At 38.6% G+C, this 17793-nt stretch overlaps 2 protein-coding genes across 5 annotated transcripts in view; one reads left to right on the forward strand and one right to left on the reverse strand.

Annotated features, from left to right (window-relative positions):
* On the reverse strand, nt 1–16364 carry vamp4 (vesicle-associated membrane protein 4). Of its 4 annotated transcripts, none has more exons than XM_079474324.1 (10): nt 16157–16364; nt 13712–13841; nt 11236–11290; nt 10939–11040; nt 7998–8044; nt 7797–7847; nt 3120–3220; nt 1832–1911; nt 1222–1273; nt 1–965 (listed from the first exon to the last, which is right to left on the reverse strand). In XM_079474324.1, exons 4-10 carry the CDS (start codon nt 11002–11004, stop codon nt 940–942), a joined length of 423 nt encoding a protein of 140 aa, XP_079330450.1. In that variant the 5' UTR covers nt 11005–11040; nt 11236–11290; nt 13712–13841; nt 16157–16364; the 3' UTR covers nt 1–939. The 4 variants fall into 4 exon arrangements, with proteins under 4 accessions (XP_079330450.1, XP_079330451.1, XP_079330448.1 ...); XM_079474325.1 differs by having other exon boundaries at nt 11269–11290; nt 16157–16284; XM_079474322.1 differs by lacking the exon at nt 11236–11290 and having other exon boundaries at nt 16157–16345.
* mettl13 (methyltransferase 13, eEF1A lysine and N-terminal methyltransferase) overlaps nt 15693–17793 on the forward strand; it is a 14144-nt gene continuing 12043 nt past the window's right edge. The window contains exon 1 of the mRNA XM_079474320.1: nt 15693–16357. The gene's annotated coding sequence lies outside the window, so the exon portion shown is untranslated. The remainder of the gene's footprint in view (nt 16358–17793) is intronic.

The raw sequence follows: 17793 nt of genomic DNA on the forward strand, positions 1-17793 counted from the left end.
TGCCATTTAAAATCACTTTATTTCAAATGTATAAGTAATTCAGTGCTCCAACACAAAGTCAATGTCATGGGAATGGATATATTTACAAATAAATTAAAAATGACATTGAATAGTCAGTAAAATAAAATGTACTGAAGCAAGTTCACAAAAGTGTCTCAATCAAGTCATAATCACACACATCCATCACATCACTGACAAATCAACACGCTGCTAAAATGACACTTGTGAACAAAAGTATTACAATCTGTACATAAACCATTTATGAGCATGAAGAAAAAGCAAATAACAAATAATATCAACTCAACACAATTAAAGGTGTTTATTAAACTCAAAAATGGCGACAGCAGCAAACATTACGGAAATCCATTACTTTCCTTTCAGAGTAGTTTTAGTAGTCCATCTAATTTAAACGCACAGAGTGACATCATCACATGTCATTTTCTGTTCAGCCTTACCCCTTTCCTTTCATCGTCCCCACCCACCTGAGAAGAACGTATTCCAAGGAACGTGTATGTGTCATTGTGTATGTCATAGTGTATCCTTTTAATGAACTAAAACGACTTAAAAAATAACAAAAGAATGCAGAGCTGTACGTTTGTCTTCATGTTACCGTATGCATATACAACAAAAATTACTTTTAATTACAGTAGTTTTGTGTATGTATGCATACAAGAGACAGGTCTGCACCAGTGTTGTCACTTGTGCCATTGTCGTGATTAAAATTTTGTGTTGTCATACATACACACATTCTCATACACACACACGCAAATTAAACTCGGCCCCAGTTTGTTATGTTCCCAGACTCTGCCCAAACAGGCATACACAGTGGGCAGCCCGACTCTGTGCAGCGCCCCCCTCTGGCTCGGAGGAATGATGGCAGAAAGATGCAAAAGAAGAGGGAGGAAGAGAACATTGCACCTCCAACCTCCCTGCCAGACACTAGCGATATCTCAAGATCACAGGAACTGTACAGAAAAAGATCAAAAGAGATGATAAGCAAAAGGCTAAAATATTTAAGATTTAACAACAATATGTATTATTATTATTATTCATGTGTGACCCTATACAAACGCCATATCTTTAAAAATGTACACAACAGAAAAATTATCATGTCAGTTGTCGTCGTTTTTACTATTTAAATAGCTTATAAATTTGCATGAGGATTAGGGGTGGGATAAGTCTTCACTACAACTTAAAGTGTGTGTGTGTGTTTGTACTTACTGATTATAATAAGCAGAAGGATGACCACAACCAACGCCACAATCATTTTCATCTAAAGACATACGGAAAACAAAGTAAATGTATGACATATCCCACACAAAAACTGCTTGCAATACCAAGGTCATAGATGCAATAACAAGGTCATGGGTTTGATGCAAAGGTCAAGGTCAAATCCTAGGCAATGCATGTACTTTTAAAATTTTAAGCCGAAATGCACTTTACATCGCTTTAGATACCAGTTTGTCAAATGTTTAAATGTGTCAAAGCATTATTCCAAATATTTTTCTCTGTGTACATAAGAACAAAGAAATGTATACACATTTGGAACAACTCGAAGGTGAGTAAATGACGACAGGATTTTCATTTTTGGGTGAACTATCCCTTTAGTTTCTCATAAGTACGGATTAAAAATGTCAGATACATGGTTTAAATCCCAAAGCTGTACTGTGAGCAATAGTATTATTGATGTTGGCCTTGATAAACATCAACAAATACTGCGTATTTGCTGCTACATGTATCAACTTTGGGCATCAGGCAAATTTAGCAAATAAACAGTGACCTCAGATCAAACCTCAACAACTAAACAAAGGTCCTTTAAAAGTGGACTCACCTTCATGTCTCTCCACCACATCCTTCTATGGAGCTGCTTGGCTCTACTGCTAAATGCTGACGCATTGTCTGACAGGCTCTCTGAAAAACAAGAAGAACATCAACACAAGTTCTATCTACCTTTGTAACATGAATATCCTTGTAGCACATTCCTCACGGCTCTGTGTATTATTATATGATTACATAAGCTCTTCATCAACTGAGACTGGTTATCTTTGTCTCTAGATGCTTGTTGACTCTCATGTTGCACATGTGGAACTGCCTAAAAACCCATTTCGCTTCATTTGTACTTTGAAAAAGAGTTAATTGAGCGTAGATCATACCCAGCTGCCACAGTTCAACAGTACTGCGTATTCAGCGTCCAGATACTAGAGACGATATACAGAGAGTAGTGCAAACAAGCAAAGCGATTACTAAATATGATACGTCTTGCGTAACCATCCTACGTGTGAAAAATGGATTTAATCTACAGACTAAGCAAACTAATCATGCAAACATAACAATGTTGCTTAGTTAACATTTGGTTAAACATATGGAGGATTGCAAGAAACACATGGCAAACATTCTCCCTTTGCATGTGCGGATATCTTCCAGATGTTGCCTATAAAGCTACTTGTTCTCCATTTGCAGGTAAAAATAGGAAAGCTTTGTTATGCTGGGATCAAACTACTGTTTGTTATGATATTAACAAAATTGTGCTTTTGCGGATAAACCCACTTCCAAACAGCACACAAAAGAAAAACCAACTGTGGTTGATCGATTTACATGTTGGTCAGACGGTCTCTTCCTGTTGGTAGTTTTTGGCCAGTACAGCTTCCGTGTGGGCCAGTTTGATTGGTCTCAAAGGTCTGGTTATGCCAGGTAGATCTCACCTTTAAGTGCAATTTAAGACTACCATAAAGTCTTCAGATCAGCTAGGGGAGAAAACCAAACATTTTGTCTGGGTTTATTTTTCACATCTGGTGTCCAAAACAAGAAAAATACATGTGGGAAACGTGACATAATACTCAACAATGTCTCCTGGCCAATTGTCCAAGGCTGTTCCCAAACAGAATAGCAGAAATGGGACGTGACTCATGAAACGTTCAGGTATGATGAAATATAAGAAAGTGTTCTTTATATGAGACTGGGTAAACAACAAAATTTCTCAGCGTCGATTCTGTTCATCAAATCTTTTGGTCTGTCATTATTCAATACATTTACTATTTTGGCAATGCAACGCCCTAAAATCCATTCGCATCATGAGATGCCTAGATTTCCATCCATAAGGTGAATCGTATGCCTCTTACCAGATTTGTCCTGCAGCTCATCCAGACGTTCGCCTCGCTCTATCACTTTCGAGATGTTCTCCTGCATGACATCAATGACCTCATCAACCTGAGACTGCACCCTGAGAGTCGCCAAAACAAAAGACGACATCATGAGACAAGTAACCAAAACGTCCATTTCATTCCACAGAACATTTTTACAGCTTAAGCGCACATGTTGTGCTCCGTGACTTCCATATTTTGAAAATAATCCGTTCTACTTATGTAAACACTTCACGATTAAATGAGGCCATTAAGGCTATGATCTGTTGAAACTGCAGCATGGAGAGGAGGTGTCAATGTTGTGCTAGACGAGGTCTAGACACATCCAAACAGTGTGAAATATTTGATATTGTACACGTGACACACATGCACGCACTTAGACAGCTTGTGAGGCATTTAGCTGCACCCCTACATCTGGCAAAAGGGTTGGCATGGCTGCTGGGACACAGGTTACCCTCGAAATGAACTGCCAACAGGATGTTTTGCCCCTTGCTTGGATACCCACCTAGTACACACCAGCGGGTCCGTCATCTGGGCAAACGCTAGATCTCTCAGACCTTTGGAAGATTGACTGCCATGTGCGATGATTCTTGTGAACTTCAAACCCATGCCACGGATTAAATAATGGCAGAAATCCAAGACGTTCGTCGAAAGGCAACAAAAACATCAGGAAAGCTTACTTTTCCAAGGTTCCACTATAAATTCCATTCTTTTATATTCTACTACACCACTGACTGGCCGTGTAGCGTGCGGTTACATAAACCTGGTGTGGCTGCTCGCACTGGACAAAGCTCTACCAAATTTCCTTTGGGAGAAATACTGAAGCATATAAATATGTAACAACCCCTAAAAAGCAACAAAGAACAGCTCACACTTCGGGGACAAACAGAATCTACGGACAGAGATTTGAATACTGGCAGTCGACATTTACGTATGCCTGCAAATTTTATGTTGTGTCATAGAAATCCAATGGTTAGAGTGGCTCCTTTCTTTTCAGATTGGAGACTTGTTTGTGAGCGGGTGTTTGTACAGATGTCATTATATGAAGTTACGTAAACCTTGCAAGAAAGAGCGACATTGGCAGCACTATGATGAACAGTCAGTGAGTGTCAATAACACAATGCCATGGAAGGTATTATGCCACGGTCAGACTTGATCTTGAGCATGCGAAATTCGTTCAGATGGTGGTACGAAAATGGGCGGGAGCGATTCATCCATTTTTTTCATTTCTTGACCGAGAGGTCACTGTGACGTTTTCATTTTCTATTGGTCTCGCACTCACGTGATGTGAATCCGCAGGTCAGAGTTCACCAAACCTGAACTTTGCTACTAAGCGAAATATATTTGGACGGGCTTACATTTCTGTTCTGACGCATGCGTATGAATGGAAGTCAATGGAACGAAAATGGACATCGGTTTACAGATTCTTCACCTGAGCTGATAAGTTCTGTTCATTACTGTTACTCTTGCTGCTCATACTTTTTTTGACACCTAACTCTAAGAATTACAGTCTTGCATTTGTTTTCCTTCTTTATTTTTTTACCTAGTGTTAACGTTAAAGATGGGTTAAAACGAAATATGCACCCATATCGGCCAATACTCGGTATTGCTCAATAGTTACAAAACACCCTATCAGGGCCGATGTATCCCATCAATCAAAAGATGACAGGGAAATCCAATGAATTTGTGCTATGTATATAGAAAATGTTAAGAAACATCACCAGTTTAATGTTTAATATTTATAGTCATTATATGAATTAATAACATTCAGAAAGTTAAGAAATATATATTTAATATTACTCTGAATAATCGGCTATCGGTGGAGAAATGTAGTATCAGTGCTTTTCTATTTAAAACAGCATTTTGGGTCAAACAACCTAGCATAGGTTACTGTATAACCCTACCCAACGGTTGGGTTTGTCCCTTTCATTTAAAATAAAGGGTATACATATGCCACTTTCCTACGTGAACACTCAGGACACGTTCCCTTGAGCGGTTGAGGAGATTGTGCCTTTTTAGTGACTGCTCCACAGCTACGGAACAATTTGCAACCATATATAAGAACCGCACAAACATCTGTTGATTTGCCTGATTTTCTATTTTAAATTTTCTCAGGACCCTAACCCATAGCTTGACTGAAAATACAGTCCACACGTTCAAGTTCCCATAGTTCCTTTTCGCTAGGCTTCTATTCCCATGCAATGATTCCTCAGGAGTGTCCATCTGTGAGATTTCCAGCGTTTTACACCTAGACTCCTGATATGCTTGGCATACACCAGCATATCAGGGGTTTTATTTGTGCAGCATAGAACTAATCCTGTAAGCAAGGTAGGGCCAGCCCTCCTTTCTCGTTTGCCAGTTGCAGTGTCTTAAATCTTATTCTTGGCCTTCGGCCATTCCAGATAAACCTTGAGATCATCGCATCCCATTCGTTGAATTGTCTTTGTGTTATGTCCAACGGCAAGGATTGTAAAAGATAGAGTAACCGTGGCAACACATTCATTTTAATTATTTCTATGCGATTGCTTTTATCTAGTGGAAGCAAGTTCCAGTTAATAATGGCAGATTTAACCTCTTTGCAGATAGGTCCATAATTATTTTCATAGAGTTCCTGTCATGATTCTGCCTTCTCTTGTCTTGATTTTCTGGTCTAGGGGCAGAATCATGACAGACCCACGTGTTATATGTGGAGAGAAACATATTATTGTCAATCAGGACATAATATGCGTTCTCTCCAGTCTCGTCATTTGGCCCCGCCCCACTCGTTCCTAGTATAGCTTTCCTCCTGTGTCTCATAACCCACACCTGCCCATTGTTATCTCCTTTGTTAGTCTCCCTATATAATGCCCTCTTGTCTATTGTTTTGTGCTTGTTCGTTTTGCATTCATGTGTCTGTATCTCGTGCCTGTGATTGCATCATATCTTTGAGACATTCCAAGAGCCTGAGTTGAAGTGAGTTTTAGTTATTGGTTAGTCTGTTGTTGTTTGTCTAGTGTTAAATCCTTGTTAGTTTAGTTAAATCCTCCTCCAGTTCTTGTATGTTCGGAGTCCTGCGGTCCCGCCAAGTCCTGCGGTCCCGCCAAGTCCTGTGGTCCCGCCAAGTCCTGCCGTCCCGCCAAGTCCGCGCCTCCCCCCAGGGTACACCTGCTAAGTCCCCCAGGACCCCACGCTCTCGAGCGTGTCCAGGGACTTAGACTGGCCCAACCCCTTTGGACTCCCCCCCTGGACTCTTGTGTTCTCCACATTTAGGATGGATAATGGTCTATATCAGGGGTGTCCAAGTCGGTCCTGGAGGGCCGGTGTCCTGCAAAGTTTAGCTCTAACTTGGCTCAACAACCTGTCTTGAAGTTTCTAGTCTGCCTACCAAGACCTTGATTAGCTGGTTCAGGTGTGTTTGATTAGGGTTGAAGCTAAACTTTGCAGGACACCGGCCCTCCAGGACCGACTTTGGACAGCCCTGGTCTATATGAACCACATTCCTCCCCATCCTTCCCTTCCTTTGGGATGACCGAAATAATTGCTTATTTCCAGGACTGTGGAGCTACCACTCCTATCAATATATAATTAAAGCAATGTGGTAACGTGGGAGTTATTTGTACTCGAAATGTTTGTAAAATTCAGACAGAAATCCGTATGCGCCCGGAGCCTTATTTTCTTTCAACTTTGATATTGCCTTATTTAATTGTTCCTCCGTAATTTCGGCCATTAGTGCCTGATTTTGTTGTAAACTAATGATTCTAGGAAATGTTTTAAGGATTGGGGTATCTGGCCTAACTGGTTGAGTGTGTAGGTCTTTGTCGAATAACTTGGATTCCTGAATATCTTTTAATTCATTGCCTATTTTCGGTGTTCCTCGGATTCTTAATTCTAATTCTCATATCACACTTTTCTTTCCATGCTGTGGACAGCACCTGTTGGGAGGTGCATTGCAGGGAGGCTTTGGAGCAAGTGCTCGATGGTAGCCTTGTATACCGAGTGTATCCGTTAGCGGAGGTCCCAGCTCTTCGCAAACTCCAGCAGGTCACTTCCCTCCGAGATACCATATATGTGGAGATCATTCCGCCTCGAGCGAGCCTCCAAATTGATTAGCTTAGATTGTATCTCACTGGTTTTATCCATCATACCTAGGAGATTATCGCTCGCTGCTCCATCCACTCCTCCACTTTGGCTGTGCGTTGCTCTAGTTAGCCTGCCTGTCGTAGCTTGCAGATCCCCCATAAATCCTTAACTTTCTGATAAATCTCTTCTCTGAACTCTTTCAATTCCCTCCGCATATCTTCCCAGAGTGCTGTTGATTGCTTTTCCGCCTCAGTCTTCTCTCTCTGTGTCTTTCTCTCCTTTTTCGTGTTTCGAACCTTTCTTACTTTTACTTGTTTTTTGTTTCTCCCCTTCCATTGTCACACTCAGTCTAATTTTAACTTTCCAGATATATTTACTGAAGGAATTTAATTTGACGATTAGGAGGGACTCTTTCAAGCAGCCATCTGCTTCAGCGCCATACCGGAAGTCCCCAGCTGTTGCTTTTAATGTTCTCTATTAATAGATATGACTGACATGTGCTTATTATTGTGTGAAAACTCGTGTTCACCTAATCCTCATATACAGTACACATGACTAACTGCCATGAATGGTGTCTAATGCACAACCCATACGTACTGTCTAATTTTGTCATTTTCGCCACCAAATCGTGGTCCTGTAGGTCCTCTCCTGAAACAAACATCAATGTTCAATTTTATTGAGAAAAACATCAACAATTAACATTCAATGTTCTCTATGTTTATGTCAAAACATGGACAACAAACTTTGCAAAGCTACTGATTTCAAATGAAATGCAAAAGAATGGAAAAGCAGACTTACAAGAAAAAGTCCTCTTCCTCATCAGAGTCCTCCTCCAGTAGGTTTCTCTGTAAGTTTGGAAGATTAGAGTGTTACGCCAAAACTGAACAGTGAGTTGGTTCAATCTAATGTTCTACCAAAATTACAACCAAGTGTCTGATGTAACAGTGAGCCTAAGGTTCATAAATATTGTATTGTTAAGTATAAAGCCATCTGCCATGGAAAACAGTGACCTTCGACAGTCAGAATGTGGACACTATTGTGTGACGCAGTATTCCCAGATGAAATTCACCTGGGGACAGAGTCGTTCAGAACGCCAGCTTCTTCAAGGAGACTTCTGATGGACAAGAGACGTGAACTTAAAAAGTGGTTTATGCTGAATCCATGTGGTCTATATTTGCAGCATCTGATGGGTTATATTGTTTAGAGTAAATCACAGAAAGCCTTTAAACCTAAATTTGTTTTATTTTGGTTTGTAATTTCCATGAATGATCACATTTAACAAAGACTTCACGATTGATTTCAAGACCATTTCAACATCCCGATGACTAAGGTTATATAACTCTCCATAACTGCATCCAGACCTCTGACACTCCTCTACACCTCTGGACAATTGCTAATAAACTTACCATGGAAAAACTCTGTGTTTACTGAAGGAATGGATTGTGCAATTGTACAGAATTAAAGAGCTGCAGTGTTTTTCTTCGAGAACATTGCACAGCTTCTCCATCACAGGAAGATGTTGAATGCTTCTGGTCATGTGTCAGAGTGTACATTGATAAAATCAATGTGTTTCAGTAATGTGTCAAGTCTGCAACACTAAAGAAATAGTTCACCCATAAATAAAAGTAATTTTATTATTTACTCACCCTCATGTCAATCCAAACCTGTATGACTTTCTTTTTCCTGCAGAATTTTGAGAAGATATTGAGAAGAATGTTGGTATCCAAACAACGGTGGTACCCATTCACTTCTATTGTATGGACACAAAACTAATGCAAATCAATGGGTACGGCCGTTGTTCGGTTACCAACATTCTTTATTCTGCAGAAGATTATAATTTTTTTCGCCTCAGTGTTTTCAGTATGTAGACCTGTAAATAAAGACTTTAGATATCAAAATATCTATGCGAGTACCTGGATGTGGAATATCATTGCATTTTCTTATTTGGGAAGAATCCACTTTTTTTACAAAGGAAGATATTTTGAAGGAAGTCATACAGGTTTGCAATGACAACAGAATGAATAAATGACAACAGAATTTTCATTTTTAGGTGAACTTTTCCTTAAAAAAAGCATAAATGTAAGTGTAAAACTTGTTACATAATAGTAATGACATTTCTTTCTCTGGGGTGCTACATTTCATATTTATGGCAAAAAAATGCAAAAAGTGCTGCTCATTCCCAGATAACTGCGAGAGGATTTAAAAGAAACAAAACAGGTATTTTCCACTGGTCACGGTCAGTGGCGGTTACACAACCTGCACGTGTAAAGCCACATTCATGATCTCTGTTCCATATTCTCCTTCTCTTACCGCTTGAGTTCCAGCTTCAGGCAAATTGAAAGAGACTTTTTTTTGTATATGTCTATAATCGGATAATGTCTGTATTTTCCGGCATTGTTTTCAAATCCCACATCGGACAGGAGTTGTATCCAAGAAATATGGCTTATCATATCCCGGCTTAGGCTTCTGGTTGGTTCACAGTATAATGTTAAAGTCAACTCTCTCGTCTTTCATAACTGGCAGTAATGAATGCATAAAGTCAATAGTGGGATCTGTACTGACAGATTCTCAGGAAGAGCTTTAGCGGTTTACAAAGCCCTGCGGGATTTAATGCACGTTACATCGTGATAAGTCTTGTGATGAATACTTCTGACAAGCCTAACAGTTTCACCAAAATCTCAGCCTACTCTCTACTTTTTTAAGCCATTGTGCACTGCTTGACTTCTTGTTTACATGTACAGTATGTCTAGTGACACTCATACTTAATTTGAGGTATTTGTACAAACACCTCATCTTAAACATCTGCACGCAACGCGGTTTGTGCCACAGACATGAAGGATCATGAGACTGGAGGAGAGGTGTGCTATTACTTGCAATGGAGGGATCCAAGCCATGTCTAGAGATCAGAGGATGATAGTAGACTCCACTCAGAACAACAACCTGACAACCATCCACAACATTCTAACGTCACTGCTGGAATTTGCAAGTCTCATTTCCATCGAAAACATATAAAACCAAAGTATTTATGTCTGCAGAATAACGTTCCATTTGGTTTCCAAAAACGCTCAGTTTTCGTTTCCATCCATTGTATTTCTTTCACCTCACTGTGTCCTTCAAAGCTATCATCAAGGCATGTGTTGAATGCCTGCTGTCAAAAACACGTGAGGTCACACTCATTTCAAATGGGTTTGTTATGTAAGAGTTTTGTGAGCAGTTCTGTGTTCAGACACTTAGTAACATGAGGGGGGAGTCGTTCACTCCTTCTGTAAACATAAGCAAATCATAGGGCCTACTAGGGGGTATAAAAGTGCAGAGATGTGCAGGTTTGGTTCTGGCCGGCTAAGTGCATCTTAATAACTTCTCATCTTTATGATGTCATCATCTCTTGTTACAGAATGAGTCGGATGTGTTGTTGAAAGACTTTCTCTCATCTAAGTGTAACACGTAAGTGAGCCAGCATACAAAGGTTGTGTAAACATTGTGGCGCTTTGAAAATATTTCCGTTAAGCATCCAAACCCTGCAACGTTGGGGTCTTAACATCGAAGAAAAACGATTTTGCAATTCAATTAGGGGCTATCTGCACACTTCGTGGGAAACTTTTCAGAGATTCAACTTTCAGGACAGGTATGACTAATGTAATATTACTCATCTGTGCAGTAAGAACTATAAGTGGTGACGCTTCCAGGAATGATCTCTGAGACTCACTGTTACCTCAAACAGTGCCCTGCTGTGTCTTACCCTTTCACTGCGAATAGAGCCGGTCACCTCATCATCATTCAGATGCCGTTTAAATTTGGGAGGCATGCTGGGGTCGAGCTGCTCCTCCCTCTCTGGCTCCCTCTGCAGGCAAACACAAGAAAAGACACTGATATGGGTTGAAGTTTTAAACCAGTATTTGAGCTAATATACCACTACACTCACAGCTCAAAAAAGTCAAGTCCGGGCATTAAAGCAGTTTTACTGTGTCTAATGGGTTTATTTATTCATTCATGTATTTATTTAGCAAGAAGTCATGTAATAAGCAAGATAGTGTACAGCCTGAAAAGGACGGCCCCTCCAGATGCTTACTGGTGGATTCGTAAGGCTGTATCTGTAAAGAAGTTATGAAATAACATACATCAAACAATAAACCAAAGACCAACTGATGATAAATTCTTGAAAAATGAATTACTATCCACAAAAGTTTATTATAGGTTAATGGAGGAACTTTGGTGGGCTGGTTTTGGTTTACTATAGACTAGAACTGTGTGGTCAAGGGGACTCATTCAATCAGATTTTAGAGCTGGAACTATTTATTCTGAAAGCCTTAATTTAGACCAGACTGTGACCTCTAATAAAGTTCACTTACTGACCAACAGCCGAGCACCGGTCTGTTAGTGAGTGAGTTCATTAGAATGAACTTAAAGCCATAAAAGTTGAGCTACTTTAAACTAAATCCAGTCATAATTTAGACCACCCTGATCTATTTAGCAGTTTGGTCATGGGGATAGGTCTGTAGCTGTAATGTGTTGCTGGCAAACATCAAACTAAGCAGTTAAAGATGTTGGAAAGGAAATTGAAGAGAAAGTCCTTAAAATTTCAGTAGGTTATTTTGTCACATAGGTTTGTGCATTGTTTAGCCATTTTTCACAAATTCACGTAACCGACTTTTGTAAGTTTCTTATGTCATCAGCTATATAAGATTACCTTCAATCAGTAAAACTCAAAAAGCAGGACTTAAAATGCTAAAGCTATAAAAAAGTATTTATTTTCTGAAGCAATAATATTTTCCGAAGTATTAAATAGAGATCGACCGATATGGGTTTTTCTATAACCGATGGCGATGTTTAGAGGTCAGGATCAGCACGGATATCGGCCAATGCCGATATATTCAAAATGACAAAAGTCGGCCCGATATATCAGCCGACCTCTAGTATTAAAATGTGATTTTTTTGCAATTCCAATTGTGGGGGTAATTTAGCGAAAATTAAACCAAAAATAGCACATCTAAAAGAGAAATTTAAATGATTTCATGATTTATAAGTAGTTGGAAACATTTAAGATATTGTAAGTACTCATCTGAACAAAAAATATAACACTGGGCTAGTGGTTTTTGGAACTTTTTGTGCAAAAATGTACAAACTGCACCTTTACCTTCCGGTTTGTGTTTGGCTTGTGTCTAATATTATATCTATTTATATTTTATTTAATTTATGTTAATATTAATTTACAATATTATTTGATTGTATAATAATTGTATTAACTATTATCTATTTGTTGAATGGGTCCTGTAGTTTTGACGCATTTAATGAAACCATAGTACATTGACATCTAGCGGTTGAGTTTGGTATCAGAGTCTAAATTCTAAATACTGTAGAGACAAGTTTATTAAATAATCTACAGGCACCCTATTGTTTATGAAGGTGTACCGGAGGTTATTTTAGGGTCACAAAAGTGTGCAAGCGCTGTAATGTTTGTTTATGTTGTTTAAAAAAGCCAGCCTATTATAGACTGTTTATCACATTTACTATTTGTCTACAATACAACAAATACCAGTTTAACTGTATAACAGTTTAAAGGCTTCATTATACTAAAAAGGATATGTATTTTAGAAAGGGGCCACTCGCATCAAATTTGGGCATCCTTGGCATGTAAAAAGTGAAAACCCCTGCTCTAGAGGATATTTATATAGACTGTGTCACAGCATGTGTAATAGAAGGTGACACAATACAGTGATAAAGGATTTTGCCATGCCACACTGCTATAGATTGGGGTTACAGGAAACGCCGAGCTGAAAAACAGCGGTGGTATTTCTTACTGTTAGTAACACTAACTACGAAGAACATGCAAATGTGCACATTTGCAGAACACTATACACAAAGGCTCGTCCTCTCAAACTGGGGGCCCAAGATGGATCCATCAAACATCAGAAAAATAAGACCACCAAGCAAAATATTAGATGTCCCTGGATTGTATAAATTAATATGTTTTTGGTTTAACTAAAATTCTAAGTTAAAACTTAAAGGCCATTGCACATCAAGTCCGAAATATGCATCGTATGCACAATTTCTGCACGTTAAAAAATAAATACAACCTCATGTTGTCCCCTTTATACACTGCCTCCGATATTCTCGTCTGGCATAAAAGACTGGGTTAGATTTCCTGCAATTTTCGCATCCGAGGCGTTTTAATAATTCAAAGACACCGTTCAAAAAAGCGCAAAATACTAAAAATGCATACGAATATTTCGGACTGTGCAGAGACCTTAAGATTATAAATCTTTATTTTGGGATGCCCAAAGCAATGCACTCTCCCCAAAGGGGCCCTTAGAATGAGAACAACTGCTCTAAACAACTATTATTAGACGTGACATCCAGACAAGATCTGGTTTAACTGTCCTTTTAAAAAGATTTTGGAAATCTCTCATCTCCAATCAGGAGGAGGGCGTATATGCTAGTTAACAAGGCAAAATACAAACAAAAAGAAAACATTTCTCCCTTCTGGACAAAAAGCTCAACCTAAAGGTCTGTACCATTGAGTCCACTGTCCTCTTTTGGGACTGCTCTCTGGTTCTCCTGCCGGAAGAGCTGTTGGAAACGGCCACTCCTTTATCCAGGAGCACAGCAGAGGCTTCCAGAAAGCAAGAGAGGGAGAAAACGAGACTAGGGAGGGACATGAAAAGAAGGGGAGGGAGGGACAGGAGAGATGGAGATGAGTAAGGGGAGAGAAAGCGTGTCATAAAAAGGCACGTAAAAGAAGGACAAAAAACTACCAGTCATCCGCACAGACCATGCAAGATATCTTATAATAAACATGTTGTTGTGAGAAGAATGGATTAGGCCCAGTTAAAGATAGTTCACCCAAAAATAAATATTCTTTAAAAACATTTTGAGAAATGAATCGCTAGTTTTGTGTCCATATAACAGACCTTGGGGGGGGGGGTTTAGTGTGGTTACCAACATTCTTTAAAATATCTTATTTTGTGTCAGTGACAAGACAATGTCTGGCAGATGTTTCTAGACCATGTGTTGTACTGTTTTTTGGATAAATATTTGCAATCCATCCCTTTAAACATTGTGGAAATCAATAGAAACTAATCTAAATTTGCAATGGTTAAGTGGATGGGTGGGTGGATTTAATGGCGTAAAAACTGTGAAGGGATTAGAATGATAGCAAAAAACGACCTCTGCTGTTGTCAATAAAAAACATCTTAATTCAACAAACAAACACATCAATGAAACTACTAGACACCTAACCCTTGTTTAGTTTACAAACTCACATGTGATCAAATTAATCAGAAATGCGTCACAAGCATTGTTGTGGAACAGCTTCAAAACAACAGAAAACACAAACACTAATAACAGGTTCGGCATCGTTCCAATGTTCAACCCATCACTGTTACTAAATTATACAACATTATTGAGAACCACACAGTTCACATTCAGGCTAAATCCACCCCTACAACCACAGATGATCGAATTTAAAGGGGTCAATTGGCGTGAATACGTGTTTTCCATGCGTCCATGCATGTGTTAGACACCTAAAATTGCAACAATTAAAGTGCCTGAACAAAAGATGCATTCTTTTGCTTTCCCCCTCATTCTCCTTCACAACTCCTTCCTGGTGGAACATTCTTCCTTACGCGGTCCGAACAAACCAAATCTCTCACAACCTTCAAAAAACTACTTAAAACACACCTCTTCTGTGAATACTGTGGAAAAAAACTAACCCTCTCTCTTCCCTCGACCGGTATTTGTCTGGCTTTTGCTGTAACTAGTAACTTTGTCTTAGCCCCTATCATACTATTGTTCTTTTATGACATATCGATTAATGCTCCCTGAACTCTCTGTAGGTCGCTTTGGATAAAAGTGTCTGCTAAATGAGTAAATGTAAATGTTCTATCTAAAAGCGAATGCTCACCCAGACCTGCCTGAAATGCCTCCTGTAACCACAACCCACTAATCTACGTCAGTTGGTGGTATGATTTGACTAAGACCGCCCCACTGTATACACAAGTAAGGTGGGCGTACCTCTCAGTACAATTGACGTTCCAAATAGTTAAGAGCGTTACATCACACGCTTCCAGTATTCGACCAATCACTAAACACTGGTTAACTGGCCAATCATAGCACACGTCGCTTTTCAGAGCGCGTTTCAGAGAGGCGGGGCAAAGAGGAGATACTAACATGCACGATGTGTGGAAATAAAGCGTTTTTTAACCTAAAATCGTGTATACACATCGTGTATACACATTGCATTACATCTAAAAACAAATCATAATATTCGTTTTAGCCGCGTGAAATGAACCCTTTAAACCAATATTTAACAACATAAGGCAAAGGTAACATTGGCTTTCTGCACAATAAACATCTGTATTAATCTGATCCTGTTTAGGCTCATTTAAACAAAGAGAGCCTTTTATAATAAAAGACGAATTTGAAGTCATCATCAATTCCCTTTTATGAGAAAAAACGTTGAATCCTTTATTTAGGGCAAACAATCAGTATACCGTTAGCTAAAGGAACAGCAAGTGATATTGTTGTAGGGTCTTATCAATCTTACAAAAGAATGAACGTTAGAAATCCAACAGCTCCTAAATGTTGTGGTTTTTCATTCAAGAAAATACAAATGGACACATATTTTTAGAAACTATAATAAAGTAACGTTGGGTGATGTTCGTATGCAGCAATACTGTAAACAACGCTAAGCTAACCAACACAGCCATGTAAACGTTGTCCGATAGGACCCTAACAGAGCAGAGTAAAATGTGAAACAAGACGTGGAAGAACATAATGACAACCATGGAATGAAATCTACGTGTTTACGTGGAAAAAAAGGTTTGCGGTGAGGTGGTGACACTGACGTAGGGCAGATGACATGACAGCTAGCATGACAGCTAACACCTCTGGCTAGCATCACAACCGCTAAACAAACAAACCAACACACGCGCACAAGCCTCTAAAGAGTCACAATCTACCTCAGTGCACTTGTTCTAGGGATGAAGACGATTCCTGAATGGAAAAACAGCGTCTGTATGTGTACAATCCCACTGAACGTGAACGATCCTGATGACAGTACGGAGTCCTGATGATATGTCTCTGCTCTGAACGGAAGTCAGCACAGCTGTACTGATCCTGTTTCCTGCAGACACATCACCATCACCACCATCATCACTTTGGTGAGTCATGATTTAGTGGGTTATTTTTTCTGATAAACACAAGATCACATGACCAGTTTAGAAAAGCTGATCACAGCAGTTAACATCTTTAGTGAAAAGGTTTTTGGAAAGGCTTTGTTTAGTTTAGTTAATAAGTTTAGTTAGAAGATATGTTACAGTGATATTTAATGATTCAATGAATGCACATAACAATTCATGAAACAGCAAAGATATCAAACCATTAATTTAACCAACATATACTGGGATTAATAAATTGTCAACCAAAACATATAATATAAAAAAATCCCTGCTGAAAAAACAATAGAAATTTGATTGATTTATTTATACTGGGAATTGTATTGGTTTTAATAGAAACTATAATGATGTCTACTGGTATGCGATTCTATTGGTGGGATGTTATCTGGCAGCTGGGAGCCAGTAGAACACCATGGAATCCTCAGGGAATAAAGGCCAAAACACACTACAAAAATACATTTTATAATGGTTTTAATGGAACTGGTCCTATAGAATTGCTGTGGTGGTTTCTATTGTTCTATTGGTTTTTTATTAGACAACCTGCATTAATATGACATAGTTTAGGAACTGTACCGCAGTTAAAATTGACTAGAGCTGAATTTAGAATGAATTCTATTGCGATTTTATTGTGTTCCCTACCTGTAAGTATTTTTAGACGATTAATTTACAAAAATTAAAACGTTGAAATTTATTGAAAAAAGTTTTGTTTATTGAAATAAAATAAAATATCGTCCTTAAAACTATTGTATTTTTTTAAATCAAATAAGTTTACAGCACTAAAATGATAATAATAAACCAAAACTAATGAGAAAATTAATCAATCTTATATAGCAGAAAAAAAATATTGGACATAATCATATAATGAGGAAAGCCTATACTAATATGAACATAAAAACAAAAAATATGAAATATAGCAAAACTACAATTACTCTGATCAAATTGACAAAAAACGCCATACTCTTTCAGCTGGATTAAAAACATACAGTACACGCAATTCAAGTAACCATTCCCCTAATGTGTATTATTTAAAACATGTTACCTTAGACAAGACAAGTTTATGTTTTGATCTCTTAGAATGTCTAAGACCAACAGTATATAAAGAAATACTCCCTGAGTTTGGAAATTGATAAAACCCCCATTTAAATAAATACAAATCATGGAAGATTCATGGAACATTTGGAGCAATAAATTCTGATCATCCTGTCACATGAACAAAAAACTGCAGAGATGCAGATCTTTAGAGAAAAAGAGAAATGCTTTTGTGAGCAGCCATGGAATGTGTCCCGCGAATGCATGATCTGTAAAACAGACAACCTTGAGAAATTGGGAAGAAAGGTGCTTTGCTTAGTGAAAAAAATAAGTTGCATGTACCCAGAAAAGCATTTGCCAAAGGTGTACACATTTAGCACTTCATTTACATG

This window comes from Barbatula barbatula (assembly GCF_947034865.1).
Source record: "Barbatula barbatula genome assembly, chromosome: 15".
In the NCBI taxonomy this organism is placed as follows: domain Eukaryota; kingdom Metazoa; phylum Chordata; class Actinopteri; order Cypriniformes; family Nemacheilidae; genus Barbatula; species Barbatula barbatula.

Coding starts and splice junctions, on each gene's coding strand:
- vamp4 (XM_079474322.1), bottom strand. Junction 8,045..10,938: donor GCTCTATTCGCAGTGAAAGG/GTAAGACACAGC, acceptor CCAAACTTACAG/AGAAACCTACTGGAGGAGGA. Junction 3,221..7,796: donor GAAAATGACAAAATTAGACA/GTACGTATGGGT, acceptor GGCGACTCTCAG/GGTGCAGTCTCAGGTTGATG.